Source organism: Chiloscyllium plagiosum, chromosome 32 (assembly GCF_004010195.1).
Source record: "Chiloscyllium plagiosum isolate BGI_BamShark_2017 chromosome 32, ASM401019v2, whole genome shotgun sequence".
NCBI classification, from domain to species: Eukaryota; Metazoa; Chordata; class Chondrichthyes; order Orectolobiformes; family Hemiscylliidae; genus Chiloscyllium; species Chiloscyllium plagiosum.
Window position 1 is genome coordinate 39,445,807 of NC_057741.1, and position 19,516 is coordinate 39,465,322.

General features: G+C 44.1%; 1 protein-coding gene across 1 annotated transcript in view; it reads right to left on the reverse strand.

Annotated features, from left to right (window-relative positions):
• The window catches only part of LOC122539530 (probetacellulin-like), a 39,948-nt gene extending 20,654 nt beyond the window's left edge, over positions 1–19,294 (reverse strand). Inside the window, exons 1-2 of the mRNA XM_043674491.1 lie at positions 19,261–19,294; positions 14,855–14,956 (exon numbers count right to left, since the gene is read on the reverse strand). Of these exons, the coding sequence (XP_043530426.1) occupies positions 14,855–14,906 (52 nt within the window). The 5' untranslated portion in view covers positions 14,907–14,956; positions 19,261–19,294. The remainder of the gene's footprint in view (positions 1–14,854; positions 14,957–19,260) is intronic.
• Between the last annotated feature and the right edge of the window lie 222 nt (positions 19,295–19,516).

Here is a 19,516-nt window from a genome sequence, read left to right on the forward strand (position 1 = left end):
ACACTGAGACGAACATCAACTGTGCCTGGAGGATCATCAACTCGGTGAAGGACGCTCTCTGGGTGGTCCGAAACCTGCTGATCTTCCAGCTGAAGGAGTTAACCCTGGCTGAGTGTTGCAGACTGGCACATTCCAAGGCCCAGGACTACGTGTTGAGGGACGCGCTGAAGCTTGGGGCAGCTGCCGCCAAGGCGCGGTGGGGAAAGACCACCGTCTAACATCTGCCTGTCTAACGAAGAACAGGGGGCCCACGCAGTCATTTGGGCTCTGCTGACGCCTCAGCTAAAAATGTAATCGTACAGACCTGTAAATAGGAATGATTACTCTGTTTTCGGTATGCAAACAAATGGAATGCTTACATATGTATGGCATGTCCAGTTGTACAGATCATCAAAGTATTTATGAATCAAGTATATTTTTGAAATTAAAAAAAGTGAGCAAGGACAACAGCTCGCACTGAAAGACCGGCAATCCGAGCCAGGTCAAAACAGAGCGAGTTTCAGCAAATTGATTATTAAACTCTTAATCTATTATCCACCACAGACCCATTCAGTCCCTTTTACTGAGTAGTCATTACATTTGTGTTCACAGACTCTCTCTCTCATGTGCAAATTGAAATTTTATCAAAAATTAGATTAAAGGATGAAATTGATCAAACTTGCACATGACCTGTGCTATGTAACCTGTTCCATCGCTAAAGGATACTTTGTGAAGAGTAGGCCGGGTAAATTCCTCTTTGTCACATAGCTGGCATGCTTACCAATTGACAATAGGAGGGGTCCCACACACACTGCTGACTCTTTCTTTCTCAGTTGACAAGTTAATCTAGTTTCAGCCACACCCACAATAACTTCTTAATGTCACCACATTTGTTTGCTTGAACAATGTCCAGTAATAACAGCCAAAACAAAATAATTAGCTTTTACACAAAGCCATGGCAAAACCCGCAATCCTCAACAACTTCCAGAAGAACAAATCCAGCTGCGTTGTTTGGTGCTACACCCAAAATATTTTAAATCTCTGTAGCAGCTTGTGAATTCCTTCACAGTCAGTAAATGGAAGTGAATTCTTCCAGTTCAAATGCAAATATGGTTCGGTTCAGCCTCAGTCAAGATGGAACGGCACAGTGGCACGGTGGTCAGGTGAATTGACCATGCTAAATTGCCCGTAGCGTTAGGTAAGGGGTAAATGTAGGGGTATGGGTGGGTTGCGCTTCGGCGGGGCGGTGTGGACTTGTTGGGCCGAAGGGCCTGTTTCCACACAGTAAGTAATCTAAAAAAAGAAGGGTCAGTGGGCCCGAAACGTTAACTCTGTTTCTCTCTCTCTCTTTCTCCACAGATGCTGTCAGACTTGCTGAGTTTCTCCAGCAGTTTGTTTCTTTCACAGAGGATAGGTCGGTTTTTTTTAGAAATTCACATGATATTAACAAAACTATTTCCCCATCACACGAAGTGTGCACTGGTTCAGACCGCTGATAATGAAAGAAAAAAAAACATCCTGGGAGCTACTATTGATCTGAATCTGGGGATAGCTGTGTAAATGCTGGAGCTACAGGAGGCTAGGAACCTGTGGTGAGTAGCTCACCCTGCTGACTGCCCAAAGCCAGCCCACCATCTACAAGTAAAAGTGAGGATAGTGATGGAATATGCCCCACTTACCTGGTTGGGTGTGGCTCAGCCCACTTGATTGTCCCCACAGACACAAACATCTACTCCCTCTACCACCAAAACACAGTGGCTATACTGTGTGCCATCTACGTGATGTGCCATAGCAACAAACCAAGGCTCCTCAGACAGCACCTTCCAAACCCACGACCACTTCCATCTAGAAGGACAAAATACATGGGAACACAACCCCCTGCAAGTTCCGCTCTGAGCCCCTCACCATCCTGATTGGAAATATATTGGCCGTTCCTTCACTGTCACTGGGTCAAAATCCTGGAATTCCATCCCTAAGGGCATTGTGGGTCTACCCACAGCACATGGACTGCAGCAGTTCAAGAAGGCAGCTCACCCCCACCTTCTCAAGGGGCAACTAGGGACAGGGCAATAAATGGACCTAGCCAAGCAATATAATAATTAATTTTTTTTTGAAAGAGAGATGTTGGTGTAATCTTGCTCTCCATAATAACAGGGTGTCAATGTTCATAAATATTTTTACACAATACACTGGTTCCTCACTAACACAGATTATTGGGTCATCACCTCTTTGGGTTTGTGGGAATGTTTCCGTACTCACGTTAGCTGCTGGGATTCCTGCATTACCACAGTGACCTCACAGAAACCAAAGGCTTTCATCCCTTTTCACAATTCAATGATAACGGAGCTCAACAGTCAAATTCCTGGAATTGGATTGTGCTGTCTTCCAGAATATGGGGAGGGAGAAGATTTAAAGATTTGGAAGTTTGGATGGATAAGAACAGTAAATCCTGCAGCAAACTATTCCCAGACTCAACCTCTGTTAAAGTTCCTTTCCAAAAAAGAGAAAGGCTAGAGATACCATATCATAGGCAGCCCCCAATCACTGATTTCACAGCTTATTCACCACGATTCATTTCAACTTATGATGACAAGCATACTGCTACATTGTGTGATCACAACTCCCCAGCTGCCTGGATGGGTACAGCTCCAGCAACACTCCACTAGCTCGACACTATCAAGGACAAAACAGCCCACTTGATTGGCCCATCCACTCCCTCCATCACTAATGCTCAGTAGCAGCAATGTGTACTCTCTATATAGTGTGTTGTAACCCAGCAGAGATCATTGAATAGTAACCGAGAACTGTGGCTGGTTTTCCGTCCCCATCTCTCAATGTAGGGCACAAGTACCCATTAAACTTATGGTAGACTCATCTTTTATCCAGGCAGAAGTGGGTACTGCAGATGCTGGAGATTAGAGTCAAGATTAGAGTGGTGCAGGTCAGGCAGCATCCGAGGAGCAGGAGAATCAACATTTCAGGCAGGAGCCCTTCATCAGGAATTCCGCCCTTCAAGCCTGTTCTTCCATTTAGTACGATCACCCAATTCAGTCCTGTTTCCACTTCTCTCCATACCTTAAAAATATCGAATCTCTCTGTCTTTTTCTTGAATATATTCAATGGTCTGGCCTCTGCAGCCTCCTTTGGTTCACTACACTGCGCATGAAAAAAAATCGTTCCTCATCTCGGTCCAAAATGGTCTACCCTGTATCCCTGGTTCTAGACTCCCCAACCAGGGAAACATCCTCCCTGCATCTAGTCTGTCCAGCCTTGTTCTAACTTCATATGTTCAATCAGGTCCTCTCATATCCTTCTAAACTCTAGTGACTGTCAGCCCAGCCAAACCAATCTCTCCTCTGGACAGTCCTGCCATCCCTGCTTAGTGAACCGTAATCTTCCTTAGGTAGGGAGACCACAACTTCACACAGTTCTCCAGGAATGGTCTCACCAAGGCCCTGTATGACTGCAGTAAGACATCCCTAATTCCAAACTCTCATCCTCTTGCCATGAAGATCGATACATCATTCCCCTTCCTAACTGCGTGCTGCACCTGCCTGTCTACCTTCATTGACTGGTGTACAAGTATACCCAGATCCCATTGCACATCCACACTTCCTATTATGTCACCATTTAAATAATAACCCGCCTCTCTGTTACTTACACTGGAGTCTATCAGTTCACATTTAGCCACGTCATACTGCACCTGCCACATGTTGTCCACTGCCCACCTTTCCTGTATTACCTTGACTCCTCCTGATAATCCCACCCTGTTTGTATCATTTACAAACCAGGAGTGTTGCATTTGGTTCTCTCTCATCCAGGTCATTTATTCCTAGTGTGAATATCTGGGGACTGATTACTGATCCTTGTGGTACCCCACAGAAGTCGGAGAATATTCACGTTTACTGTCAGAGACTCTATATGGGTAGCTTTTAGTTACGATCGGTGAAAATCGATGACTGCACTGTTTTGTCAGAAATGCCTGTGCTATGCTGTAACTATTCTTGAATAAATAATGTTTTATGGACTGTCATAAAATTGTAAAGTTATTTATTATGATTGAATCTTTGCATCAGCTTACAACTTCCACCTTGTAAACAACATTCTGCAATCTAATGCTGACCGTTTGCCCTGAACTGAAAGCTTGACAGAATAAGTGTGGTTTACTCCAAGTGAAAAAGCACACAGGCAGGGAGGTTACACCAAACCTCTTCAAACAAGAGGCTTTGCCACAGCAGAGGTATGGTAGCCAATTTCACCATCACCTGCCACCAGGAAACAACGTCAACGCTGTTGAGAGGTTGTGGTGCTGATTAACTGGAATGGTACAGGGAACATCTGGAGATGCTGGGATTGTTCTTGCTAGCACTCAGAATGCTCAGGGGAGATTTAATAGGTTTGTTCACAATTATTCAAGGTAGAGAGAGTCTATTTCTACCGGGAGATGGGTCAGTTACTGGAGGACATGGGTTTAAGATTTCAAAGCAAAATACTGCAAGATGCTGTAAATCTGAAACAAAAACAAAACTTACTGGAGAAACTCAGCAGGTCCGGCAGCATCTGTGGAGACAGAAACAGAGCTAAAGTTGGGAGTACATTCTGACTCTTCCTCAGATTTAAGGTATTTGACAAGAAAAAGGAAGTTGAGGTGAGTTTTTTCACACCATGTGTTACGCAGAGCTGCAGGACTGCCTGAAGGCATGTGTGGAGGCAGCAAAGGGCACGAAGCAAGGGGCCCGTTGGAGAACAGCTGCAGTTCTGGGCACCACTCTTTAGGAAGAGAGAGAAGTCATCGGAGAGGGTGCAGAAAAGATTCACATAAATGCTTCCTGTGTGAGGGTCTTCAGTGACATGGGCAGATGAGGAACTGAGACTTTGCCCTTGAGAAGAGAAGGGCAGGGAAGATAAGAGAGAAGAGAAATAAAAAGAGAAGAGAAGAGAAGAGAAGAGTAGAGAGAGGAGATTTGATTGGAGGGTTGCAAATCATAAGGAGTCTGGAGGGAGTACAGAGGGAGAACCTGACCCCAGTCAACAAGGGGATCGAGAACGAGAGGGCACAGACTTAAGATGAGGAGAGGGTAAGAGAGAATGGAGGGAGAGGGACAGACAGAAAGAAAGAGAGAAAGAAAAGAAAAAGGGAGGATGAAAGAGCAAGAGAAATTCAGCTTTGTGTTCAGTGAAACTAATTACAGACATGAAGAGACAAATCACTGAAGTGTTTGCAACTGTTAATCAGTAATGTTGACAGTCTCTCTGATCAGCTGATCATCCATTGGCTTGGTGGTTAGGATGTGGGTGCCAACTGTGTGAGACCATTCTGTGTACTAATCTAAAACTAGGGGGCTTGCATTTAAGGTGAGAGGGAGAAAGTTCAAAGGAGACATGAGGGACAAATTTTTATTTTACCCTGAGAGTGGTAGGAATCTGGAACCTGCTGCCAGGGGTGGTGGTGGAGGCAGATACAATCGGAGTGTTTAAGGGAGTTTTAGATAAGCACATGAATAGGCAAGGAATGAGTGGGATATGGACCAAGGGCAGGCAGAGGGATTAGTTTAATTTGGGCATCATGTTCAGCACAACATCATGTGTTGTACAGTTCTGTGTTCTATGTTCCATAACTGATTGTCTCTCTCTAATGGACAGAGATGGTGATGATCCTTCATGGCCCAAGGCTCTATATCATTCTCAACTTGTGTTCATGTTGAATTAAATCTCAACTAAGCACTTAGCATCCAAATCTGGTGCTCAGACAAGTTGATGAAAATCTAATCAGTTTGAACATACATGGCAGTGGGCAGGGTACTCTCCTCTGACTCAGGAGGTCATCAGTTCCAGTCTCACATTAGTGACACAGGCAGTAAATCCAGGCCAACCCTCCTAGTGCCATACTGACAGAGTGCTGCATGGTTATAGGTGCTGCTGCTCAGATCATCCATAAAGCCATGGTCTGGCCTCACCTCCCATCTCCAGGAAGAGAAGGGCAGTTTTCCCTGACTCAACACTTTTTTGGACCATCAGGTCCATCTGTGAATTTGCAGGATGTTCAGTGAGAGACGATCTGATCAGGGTCACCATTATCCCACAGAATAGCTTTGATGGGCCACATTTCAATGTCACAACACGCACAGTGAACAAATGGCTCAGTCCCTACTTAAGAGGTTCCCAACAAGACCAGTTATATAGTGCATGCAATGTAGGAATCTAAGGTGTAAACTGACCAGTGAAGGTCGATGTGTGGTAGACTGGATGCCTGCCTTGAAGAAGTTTTCCTCCTCTCTCTACAAGAATCTCAGGGAGTCTCTCTCCCACTGCAACTCCCAGGTCACCTCCTCTGCCCTGAAGCTCTTCAACCACGTCATGAAACAAACTCGCTATCACAGCCACATCTGCTTCCTCAGTGCCTGCCTCCGTAACCAACTCATCCCACACGGACTCTGGACCGCCTTTAAACCAGCAAAGTTTATACCCGAACAGGACAAACAGTATTACCCAGCACTGATGATGTCGCCTAGCCAGGGGACGAAACGTTTGCAACAAAAACTTCCAGCTCGGCGAACAGAACCACAACATCTTCAACCACGTCATGAAACAAACTTGCTACCACAGCCACATTTGCTTCCTCAGTGCCTGTCTCCATAACCATCTCATCCCACACAGACTCCGGACCACCTTTAAACCAGCAGAGTTTGGACCCGAACAGGACAAACAGTACAGACTACAGATTCAAAAACACCAGCAACAGTTCTCCTTCAAGATCCTCCGCTCCACGCTTGCGGCACCTAACCTCTCTACAGTCAGCCCTGCCTCAGCTGAGGGCCACACTCTCTCAGAATTGCAAAGGACCCACTCTGTACTACATCCTCAGGAGAATTCATACTCTCAACAAACAGTATTTCAATTCCATCTCAAACATCAAAAACTGTAAGTACAACAAAGCGATAATGGCACACACAGTCCTATTGATTGTGTAAATTCTGCTTTACTAACATAACAAGCCAAAGTTAGATAGATGTCTGGTAGACAAGTCAACCAGCAACATGACATAGCCATACTCATGGAATTATACCTTTCAGTCACCCCATCCCCTTCCAATGTGGATGGTGAGTGTACGGATTGAGCTGCCACAGGAAGTGGTGGAGTTTGGTACAAATGCACCATTTAAAAACGCATCTGGAAGGATACATGAGTAGGAAGGATTTAAAGGGATATGGGTCAAATGTTGGCAAATAAGACAAATAGGTTTAAGATATCTGGTCGGTATGGATGAATTGGACCGAAGGGCCTGTTTCTGTTCTGTATGACTCTATGTCCCATCCTATCGACACAACATACCCACTATAGGTCATGATGTAGTGGTAAACAGTCAGGAAGGAGCTGCCCTGGGAGTCCTCAGCATGGACTGTAGACCCCCATGAGGATTTATGGCATCAAGCCAAACATGAAATCTCCCGATGATTATTTTGCCTTACTGCATGTGCTCCTCCAACAGAAAAAACACTGAGACTGGCAAGAGCACAGAATGTACTCTAGGTGGGAGATTTCAGTGTTCGTCATCCAAAGTGGTTTAGTAGTACCATTAATGTTTGAATCCCAAAGAACATAACTGCTAGATTGGTCCTGCAGTAGGTGATGAAGTAACCAAGAAGAGGAAATTTTCTACATGACCTTGGTCTCACCGATCTATCTGTCACAGAGTCCTTTGTCAATTAATGTACTGCAGGGTGTAAACACTACTCAGTGCTTGTGAAGCGGAAGTCCTGTCTTCATGTTGAGGATTCCCTACATTGTGTTGTGTGACACAGCCACCATTGAATGAAATAAATTTTGATAAGATTTAACAACTCAAAACCAGGCATCCATAAGGCACTGTGGGTTACCAGTAACAGCAGAAATTGGCTATGGATCCTGACAACATTCCGATAATAGAACTGGGTAATCATGTTCAGCAGACGTAAAGGAAACCTTCATATTCCCCTCGAAACCACACACATCCTGACTTGCGATTGTTTCATTTGCATTTTCATTTCTGCAGGATGAAAATCCTAAACTCCCTCCCTCATAGGTCTGTGGCTGTAGTTTTTTGATTAATCTGCTTGGTCACACCTCCAGGGCAGATAGGATTTGAACCTAGACTATCTCACCCCCCAGATAGGGCTACTGTATCAGACAAGACAGCAGCTCACATTGTGGATGCACGGACACCCTATGGACTGCAGCACTTTAAGAAGGCAGTTCATCAGCATCTTCCCCAGTATATTTGGGGATGGGCAACAAATACTGGCCGAGCCAGTGACACACACATCCTTTGAATTCATTAGAAAAGAAATTACATCTTCAAACATCATTACCAAAGCTCTATTATAATGTTGTGATTCTTTGTAAAGATTGTACATTTAGAGACACAGAGTCATAGAGATGCAAAGCACAGAAACAGACCCTTCAGTCCAATAGGCCCCAGCCTATTCAACCTCTCCCTATAACTCAAATCCTCCAACTCTGGCAACATCCTTGTAAATGTTTTCTGAACCCTTTCAAGTCTCACAACATCCACAACATTTACAGTAAGTTGTCATTTACATAGAGCACTGTATTTCTTCAGACGCATTGCAATGTTTTTACTTTGGAAAAAGCCCAATTTACAGTGGAAACTGTCCTTTCAGTCTTAAAAAAAAGAGTGACACGATGGCTCAGTGGTTAGCACTGCTATATCACAGCGCCAGGGACCCAGGTTTGATTCCACCCTTGGTGACTGTCTGTGCGGTGTTTGCATGTTCTCCCTGTGTCTATGCTGGTTTCCTCTCACAGTCTAAAGATGTGTATGTTAGGTGGTTTTGCCATGCTAGATTGCCCATAGTGTCCAAGGATGTGTGGGTTAGGTTTCGCATAAACCAAATCATCCGCCGACATTTCCGCCACCTCCAAACAGACCCTACCACTGGGGATATATTTCCCTCCCCACCCCTCTCCGCCCTCCGCAAAGACTGTTCCCTCCGTGACTACCTGGTCAGGTCCACGCCCCCCTACGATCCACCCTCCCATCCTGGCACTTTTCCCTGCCACCGCAGGAACTGTAAAACCTGTACCCAGTCCTCCTCCCTCACCTCTATCCAAGGCTCTAAAGGAGCCTTCCACATCCATCAAAGTTTTACTTGCACATCCACTAATATCATTTATTGTATCCGTTGCTCCCGATGCGGTCTCCTCTACATTGGGGAGACTGGGCGCCTCCTAGCAGAGCGCTTTAGGGAACATCTCCGGGACACCCGCACCAATCAACCACAATGCCCCATGGCCCAACATTTCAACTCCCCCTCCCACTCTGCCGAGGACATGGAGGTCCTGGGCACCTTCGCTGCTCCCTCACCACCAGACGCCTGGAGGAAGAACACCTCATCTTCCGCCTCGGAACACTTCAATCCCAGGGCATCAATGTGGACTTCAACAGCTTCCTCATTTCCCCTTCCCCCACCTCACCCCAGTTCCAACCTTCCAGCTCAGCACTGTCCCCATGACCTGTCCTACCTGCGTTTCTTCCTTTCCACCTATCCACTCCACCCTCCTCTCTGACCTATCACCTTAATCCCCACCCCCACTCACCTAGTGTACTCTTTACTACTTTCTTCCCACCCCCAACCCCTCTCATTTATCTCTCCACCCTGGAGACTCCCTACCTCTATTTCTGATGAAGGGCTTTTGCCCGAAACGTCGATTTTCCTGCTCCTCGGATGCTGCCTGACCTGCTGTGTTTTTCCAGCACCACTCTAATCTAGACTCTGGTTTCCATCATCTGCAGTCCTTGTTTTTACCATGCACTGGAGAAACCCTGACCGATTTCTGAACTGGGAACTCAAGGGGAGGGAGCTGTTTGACTGTTCAATTTCAAAAGGTGAATTTGAGGCCGGGTGATGGAAGGTCAACTCTGAAATGCAGCTCCAGATGAACAGATAACAAACATATATGTAGGAATGGAAATATACCAGGACGGGGAGGTTAGGTATCATTCCATCAAAAATGCATGGAATCCAGCAAAAATATTTGTGAGAACTAGGCCTGGAGGGTTCCCATTACATTAGCATGGACTTGTGTCATTAAACATTAACTCATGAACTTAACTGTGCCAGTTCCTAAGTTCAGAATTCCGATTTATACAATGCCAGTGGATCTAGATTACGATGATATAGCCATGCAGTGCAGATGGTTCTCGCCTTCTTGAGAGGAGTACATTGGTTCATATTAATGTCTAATAAATTGTGTTACTTTGAAGTTTAAGCTGAAAGAAAGTTGTAGATTTTGTCTTCTCCTCAGACCTAACTTAGATATAGAATCTGTACAGTGTGGAAACAGGCCCAGCAAGTCCACACCAAACCCCACGCCCACCCCCAAAAGAGTAACCCACCCAGACCCATTCCCCTCCCTTATGTATACCCCTGACTAATGCACCTAACATACACACCCCTGAACATTATGGGCAATTTAGCATGGCCAATCCACCTGACCTGCACATCTTTGGATTGTGGGAGAAAACCAGAGCACCCGGAGGAAACCCCCGCAGACACGGGGAGAACGTATAAACTCCACAGAGACAGTCACCTGAGGCTGGAATTGAACTCAGGTGCCTGGTGCTGTGAGGCAGCAGTGCTAACCACTGAGCCACCATGCAAAGCACACAAAAACACTGAATTCTTCTAGTACACAAGGAGGCCATTCAGCCCATTGTGCCTGCACTCACTCATCAAATGAGCATCACTACCCAGTGCCAATATCCCCATACAACTGCAGACTATTTCTATCCAAATCCAAGTCCAATGTCCTCTTCGTACCTGGCCCAACCAGGCAGTTCATTCCAGACCCAAACTACTTGCTGTGTGAAGAGGTTTTTTTCCTCATGTCACCTCTGCTTTGTTTGCACATCCCTTTAAATCTGTGCCTCTCTCGTTCTTATTCTTTTTAAGAGCAGGAATAGAATGGAAGAAGCAGTTGTCGGGGATGGGTGCGTGGGGCGTGGGGCGGTGCGGGGAGGGGTGCAGGGTTAAGTGATGAATTATAATTCAACATGTTCTCCAACCCTCTGACTGACTTCATCACCACTCCTCAGCTTCATTGGCCACATCAAGGAGCAAGCTTCATCAGCTCGAGTTTACAAAAGAATAAAGGAGTGAAAAAAAAATCTTTTACAAAAGCATCAGTGTCCCTCCAGTGTGAATCAGGGCGGCCTCTAATCACCTGGGAGATAATCAGCACAACAGCAGAAAATGATGATCAGTGACCACACTTAGCCCTCTGAGAACTGGGGGACAGACCGAACACAGGGGTCGACCCACTTAAAAAAAAAGTCACTTATGAAGCTGTTGAAAATTAATTAAAATTGTAAACGATTCATAGGAGCCTTAGAGCAACTACAAAGCAACAGAAGAGTTCAAATAACATCATAAGTACAAGAACAAAGCTTTCCGAGTACTTTGTAGTCTATCTTTGGCATCTGAACACCAGGGTGATGACTGCAACTGTAAAATCATTCTGAGAACGCACATTACTTTTAAAACTGTGTTGACGGAGCTCAGGAGACAAGTTAAAATGTATTCCAAGATCTCGGATTGCTCGACAGGATGGAAGATGAGGAAAAGCAGAAGTGGGTTTTCTAGTCAAGGTTTTACAGGTCAGGAGGAGTGCATTCTCCCCATTGCCCTCACACTAGCCCCTGAGATGAGGCAGGAGAGAGAAGGTGCCATCAAACTCTGTTTTATATATCCCCGCTCTCTTTCCCAGATATTCTCAATTATTTTCCCATTTTACCACCACTTACCCACATCTGGAAGATTTAGAAGGCAGACATTTTATGCAAATTACTGAAAGCAACAATAAAACAAGAACCTACATTTATATAGCACCTTTAAAGTAATAAAATGTCTCAAGATGTTTCACAGCAGCACAATAACACAAAATATGACATCATAACATTTAAGGATTACAAATGCAAAAGATGACAAAGGTTGGAAACATGCAATAAACGACAGATATGTCAGAGAAACTCGGAGTTTGGCAGTACATGTGGAGAGAGAAATGGGAATAATGTTTCAGGTCAAAGACTTTTCATTGCCGTTCCTTCAGTGTTACTGGGTAAAAATCTTGGAATTCCCTCCCTAATGGCCAATCTACAGCATATAAGAAAGAAGAACACTTGGCCTCTCAAAATGTTCAAAAGGATCATGGCTGATCCAATATTTCTCAAAACCACTTCCCTGCTCTTTCCCCATAAACCTCGATTCCCCAACCGATGGAGAATGTCTTTCTCTCAGCCCTAAATATACACAAGGATTCTACCCCCACACTCTCTGTGCTTCAAGGAGGCAATTCACCATAACCTTCTCAAGGGGCAACTAGGGACAGGTAATAAATGCTGGGCCCAGCCAGTGACATCCATATCCTCAGCATCAAAAAATAAATAATCCCATTCTCCTGGAATTGCTGTGTCAGTTTAAGGTCAGGATTGAGCAGACACAGAGCTCTCCTCTGGAAGTTGATCCAAGTGGGGTGCAGGGGAAGGTGGGAAGGGGGTACTCATTTGGACCCACAGGGCATACCCATACTTGGGAATTGGGATTTGTGACTGGATGTTTCCGAACTACTCATGCAAAGCCAGCAGGTTTATGTACCAATACACTCACAGAGAAACCAATGATTCTGACAATCTTGGAATGTATATTAATAAATAACTTGTTGCAGATAGAGAGAAGAGAGCTGCGCCAAGTCCATTCTCCAGAAACAGGCCAGGCTGGAGTTTCTGATCCACAGGAGTCTCCTCCCAATCCTTTCTCTCTGTTTTACCAACTTCTCCTTAAAATCTACTCAACTCAACCACTCCTAAGCTCCACATTCTCCCAACACTCTGAGTAAAGATGCTTGTTCTGAATTCCTTACTGCTTTCATTAATGACCATCTTATTTTTAATAAATGAATTTAACACATTCACTTATTGCCTATCGGTAACTGACTTGGCCTAGAGTTAAGATTTGCTGTGGGTCTGGAGTCACACGTAGACCAGACCAGGTTGTAAATTCTTTCCCTAAAGTACATTAGTGAACCATATGGGTTTTTTCCAATGTTCTTAATTCCAAAGTTTTATTGAGCTTAAATTCTACCATCTGCCATGGTGTGACTCAATCCCAGGTCCCCAGAACATTATCGGGGGTCTCTGGAATAACAGCCCAGTGATAATACCACTAGGTCATCACCTCCCCTAATTCAGTGATCCTCATTATAGCCTGAAGGAAATCTTGTGGCACAATGGGTAGACTCTCTACCTCTAACCCCAGATGCTCCAGGTTCAAATTCCACTCCAGGACCTGATGGTTAATAATATCTTCATTACACAGCCAAGCAGGCAGGGTATCCACCAGTGAATGTTTCCAATTACCCCTTAGGGAGGCAGTAAGAAGGAAAGAGTCTATTGTTCAGAAGGCCGTGAAAAACTACCCCTACAGTTTCGCAAGAAATATCAGGGACCAGTGGCTGGAAGTTCATGGTCATCAGTGCTGTGTTAGGGTGTGATACCTGAAGGGGGAGGGGTGGGAGGAGGGCTTAGAGAAAGAAAAGGAATTCCCTCCCCAAGGGCATGGTGGGTCTACCTACAGCACATGGACTGCAGCGGGCCAAGAAGGCAGCTCACCCCCACCTTCTCAAGAGGCAACTTGGGACAGACAGTAGATGCTGACCCAGCCAGCGACCCCCACATTCCACTAATGAATAAAAGAAAAAAATAGGAGAAAGATTCTGTCTTCATCACAGAAAGGGAATGTTTTCTCTGCGTCGGCCTCACTGAATCCCATCACCCAAAAGGTCAATTATTTAAGAAAGAATTACAAGACAGCAATTCTCAAGATTATTGTAATTCTAAAAAAGATTTGGCAGGAGGTTTCACAACAAGGTTTCCTTTTCTGCGTGTTCGATCTAATTGATGTCAGTGCTGTAATCAGGATGTTTCTGATTTCAGTTTTAAAAATCAACTGAACCAGGTTAGGATTTTACACACCAAAGACAGCTTTGCAGTCATCTCAAACGTGCAATGGAGAAAAATATTGCATTTTTATAGCACCTTTCACATCTTCAGATCACTCCACAGTGCTGCTAACAGGAAGGTTGGAGCAGGAGGAGGCCATTTGGCCTTCTACACAGAAGTGAGGAACGCAGATGTTGGAGATCAGAATCAAGATTAGAGTGGTGCTGGAAAAGCACAGCAGGTCAGGCAGCATCTGAGGAGCAGGAAAATCGATGTTTCGGGCAAAAGCCCTTCAGCAGGAAAGACCATTTGGCCTTCTAGGAGAAAGTGAGGACTGCAGATGCTGGGCTCATGCCCGAAACGTCGATTCTCCTGCTCCTTGGATGCTGCCTGACCTGCTGCACTTTTCCAGCAACACATTTTCAGCATTTGGCCTTCTAGCCTGCTATATAATTCAGCTGGGTTTCTGCCTTATCTGTGCCTTAACTCTATCCACTCATTCTGGTTCCGTAACCCTTAATAAACTTGTACAATAAAAACCTATCAATCTCAGTTTTGACTTACATATTTCAACCCCGCGCTCCACAGGGTTTTGGGGGACAGAGTTCCTCATTGTGTGAAGAAGTGCTTTCTGACATCATTTAAAACATCGCTCCCCACAATCCAAGGTTATAGTTTCTCTTGATCCATTCATTAACCCCTTAACTTAGCTTTAGGACCTCATCTCACCTTTAGGACCTCATCTCGATATTCCTTTAAGCCTTTTGGACTTGAGGGATTTAGGAACATCCTCATGGACTTGTGAGATCTATCCATGTCACACACATGAATGCCATGGCTACGCTGAGATTATTTACAGCACAGACTGTGCTTTCATACCTGTGCAGTTCATTTGCCTCCCCGATGCACATAAAGATTTCTCTGCTTCCATTGTAAGGGTAGGATTCACATCAGAAGCTGTTTGATTACACCAGGCCCAACCTAAACAAGTTAAAAACAGTGTTTTAATTTTCAGCTACAAACAAATCTATTTGTTTGGGTAAAATTGCAAGGCAGATCCAGCTGAGAAACAGGCCATTCAACCCAACTGATCCATGACAGTTCTGAATGCTTTGCGAGGCTCCCTTTCAGTGACCTTGGAATTAATTTTTTTAGGCACTTATCAGCATCATTACCAACACTGTCCATTTCACCTCCAGTTAAATATCCGACACTGTCCCTGATTCAGTTTATCCACCTCTGAAAACCTATTCACGTTTTAGTTACCTCTAGCCCTGACTATTCTAAAGCACACTTAGCTGCTTTCCCATGCCCAAACCCTTCTAGTTGACAATTACACCACTGTAGTGTCAGGTTATAAGCCCTCCAAGGACTATAAAACTGTGAGAGTTTTATTCTCTCTTCCCATTTACTAACCCATCCTTCTATGGCCTCATCCAGGTCATTTATAAAAATGACAAACAGCAGTGCACCCAAAACAGATCATTATGGTACACCACTAGTAACTGAACTCAGGATGAATATTTCCCATCAGCCACCACACTCGTCACCTTTCAGCTGGCCAATTTCTGATCCAAACTGCTAAATCCCCCTCAATCCCATGCTTCAGTGTTTGGTTCAATAGCCTATCATGGGGAACTTTATCAAACGCCTCACTGAAATCCATATACACCACATCAACCACTTTACCCTCAGCCATCTATCTGGTCACTTTCCCAAAGAACTCAATAAGGTTTGTGAGGCACGACCTAACCTTCACAAAACCGTGTTGTCTATCCTTAATCAATTTATTGCTTTCTAGGTGATTATAAATCTAATCTCTTATAATCCTTTCCAAAAAACTTTACCCACTACCAAAGTAAGGTTCACTGATCTATTGGTTCCCGGTAAGAGCAAGAACTACCTCCTGGCTCTGCACCAACTTAAGCCGAAGGAAAGCCAGTTTATTTTTTTTCCTTAGTTATTGTTGTAAGCTATGTAAGCTATTAAGCCAGAGACATAATAAAGTGTGAACCAGCCACCCTGTGCCTTTGACAAGAAAGTAAAAGCAACTAGCAAAGGAGAATCCAGGAGCAGCATGTCCTGACAAATTATAAAGCAACATCTCAGTGAACCCTGTAAACAGGGAACATTAAACAGCCTTCCCAATCTTTCCCTCTGCCTGGAACACTCGTGATTTCCTTCCTATCTACCTGTGTAGGGACTGCTTAGAACAGGGTTAGAGCTTTAACTGTTAGATAGATGTCCTCAGTTCACAATTACTCATCTGTAGTTAAATGTTTTGATTTGCAATAAATATCAATTCTTGATCAGTTACAGAAATCTGGCCCGCATTTTCTGTCCACCTGAATTTGAAAGTCAAGTAAATTAGGGAATTCTGCACACTTTTAAAAATCTTTAACTTTCATGATGACTCCACAAATATCAAATGGGAAATCAAGCCCTACTACACTAGTGCATGACAGCTGACACATAGAAAGCTGGGTGTTGTTGTTGGGGGTCAGAAATCTCAGCTCCAAGACATCTTTGCACAAGTTCCTCAGGGTAGTGTCCTAGGCCCAACCATCTTCAGCTGCTTCATCAATGACCTTCCCTCCATCGTAACGACAGAAGTGGGAATCGGGTCAGACCGAAGGATCTGTTTCTGTGCTGTACATCTCTATGACTCTATGATTGCACAATGTTCAGCACCACTTACGACTCCTCAGACACTGAATCAGTCAGTGTTCAAATGCATCACGATCTGGACAATATCCAGGCTTGGGTTGACAAGTGGCAAGTAACATTGACACTACATAAATGCCAAGTAATGACCATCCCAAACAAAAAATAATATAACCTTGGCATTACAATCATGGAATCCTCGACTATCAACATTCTGAGGGTTACCATTAACCAGAAACTGAATTGGACTCACCATATACTATAGACCCCCCAATAGCAGCAGAGATGTGGAGAAACAGATTGGGAAACAGATTTTGGAAAGGTGCAGAAGCCACAGGGTAGCAGTCATGGGCGGTTTCAACTTCCCAAATATTTTCTTAAACAAAGGTATAATATTAGTCACCTTCCAGTCATCAGGCATATGGATGATGCAAATATTTCTGCAAGGAGTCACATAATTTCCTCTCTTACTTCCCACCACGTTCTGGCATACCTTAAATCAGGTCCTGGAGATTTATCCACCTTTATGTTCTCTAAGACCTTCCAAACTTTCTCTTCTGTAATGTGAACTGTTTTTAAAACATCAAAGTTTATTTCTTTGCATTCTCTAGACTTCATTTCTTTCTCCACAGTAAAAACTGATGTGAAATATTCACTTAGTATATCTCTCATATCCTGAGATTCAATGCAAAGATGACTTCTTTGATCTTTAAAAGGCCTACCCTCTCTCTAGTTATCCTCTTCTCTTAATATATTTGTAGAATCTCTTTGGATTAACCTTAATCTTATCTGCCAATGCTATCTCATAACCCGTCTTTGCCTTCCTGATTTCTCTCTTAAGAATGCCTCTACACTCTTTATATTGTTAAAGAGATTCAATTGTCTATATCTAAAATAAGATTCTCTTTTGTTCTTGAACCTCAATATCTTTATTCATCCATTGTTCCTTAATCCTACCAGATTTACCAATCACTCTAACAGGAATAAAATGCCTCTGAACTCATCATCACACTCTTGAATGCCTCCCATTTGCCAGAAGACCTTTTACCTGTGAACAGTCTATTCCAATCAACTTTTGAAAGTTCTTGTCTCATACCATTAAACTTTACCTTATTCTAATTTAAAAACTTTAATTTTTATGGAAAGCTTCTCCTTTTCCATAACCATTTTGAAACTAATAGAATAATGATCGTGAGACACAAAGCATTCCCCTCCTTTTAACTTCAGTCACCTGCCCTGCCCTATTGCCCAAAAGGAGGTCTAAATTTGCTCCTTCTCTAGTAAGAGCATCGTCATATTGATAAAGAAAATTTTCTTGAACACGTTTGAAAAATTCTTCACCATCCAAACCTTTAACATTGTGGTAGCCCCAGCCAATGTTTGGAAAATTAAAATCTTCCCTTATTACAACCTGATCATGCTTATACATATCTGAGATCTCCCTATATAATTGTTTCTCAATTCCCTTCTTACTATTGGGGGAGCGATAGTACAATCCCATCAAAGTTATCTTTCCTTTATTTTTTGTAATTTCTACCTATATATTTTCACTGGACGATTTTTCAGAAATATTTTCCATAGTTACAGCAGTAATGTGTTCCTTAATCAAAAACACCAACTCCTTCCCCTCCCTACTTGCCTCCATTTCTCAGCCAAGTTTCTGTCTTAACTTGGCTGAGAAATGGAGATGATACGAAGATAGGTGGAGTTGTGGACAGTGAGGAGGGCTGTTGTCGGCTGCAGAGGGACTTAGATATGATGCAAAGTTGGGCTGAGGAGTGGCAGATGGAGTTCAACCCTGCCACGTGTGAGGTTGTCCATTTTGGAAGAACAAATAAGTATGCGGAATACAGGGTTAATGGTAGTGTTCTTAGTCAGGTGGAGGAACAGAGGGATCTTGGGGTCTATGTACATAGATCTTTGAAGGTTGCCACTCAGGTGGATAGAGTTTGTAAGAAGGCCTATGGAGTATTATCGTTCATTAGCAGAGGGATTGAATTCAAGATTTGTGAAGTGATGTTGCAGCTGTACAGGACTTTGGTTAGGCCACAGTTGGAGTACTGTGTGCAGTTCTGGTCGCCTCACTTTAGGAAAGATGTGGGAGCTTTGGAGAGGTTGCAGAGAAGATTTACCAGGATGTTGCCTGGAATGGAGAGGAAGTCGTCCGAGGATAGGTTGAGAGTTCTCGGCCTTTTCTCGTTGGAACGGCGAAGGATGAGGGGTGACTTGATCGAGGTTTATAAGATGATCAGAGGAATAGGTAGAGTAGACAGTCAGAAACTTTTTCCCCGGGTACAACAGAGTGTTACAAGGGGACATAAATTTAAGGTGAAGGGTGGAAGGTATAGGGGAGATGTCAGGGGTGGGTTCTTTACCCAGAGAGTGGTGGGGGCATGGAATACGCTGCCTGTGGGAGTGGTGGAGTCAGAATCTTTGGTGACCTTTAAGCGGCAATTGGATAGGTACCTGGATGGGTGCTTAAGCTAGGACAAATGTTCGGCACAACATCCTGGGCCGAAAGGCCTGTTCTGTGCTGTATTGTTCTATGTTCTATGTTCTATGTAAACACCTTCACTACAACAGCAGGTCAGAGGCTAGGAATACTGTGGCAGGTAACTCACCTCCTGACTCCCCAAAGCCTGTCCACCATCTACAAGGCACAAGTCCGGAGTGTGATGGAATATTTCACACTTGCCTGGATGGGGGCAGCCCCAACAACACTCAAGAAGCTTGACACCATCCAGGACAAAGCAGGTGCTTGATTGGCACCACATCCACAAACATTCACTCCTTCCACCATTGAGGCTCAGTAGCAGCAGTGTGTACTATCTACAAGATGCACTGCAGAAATTCACCAAAGATCCACTGACAGCATCT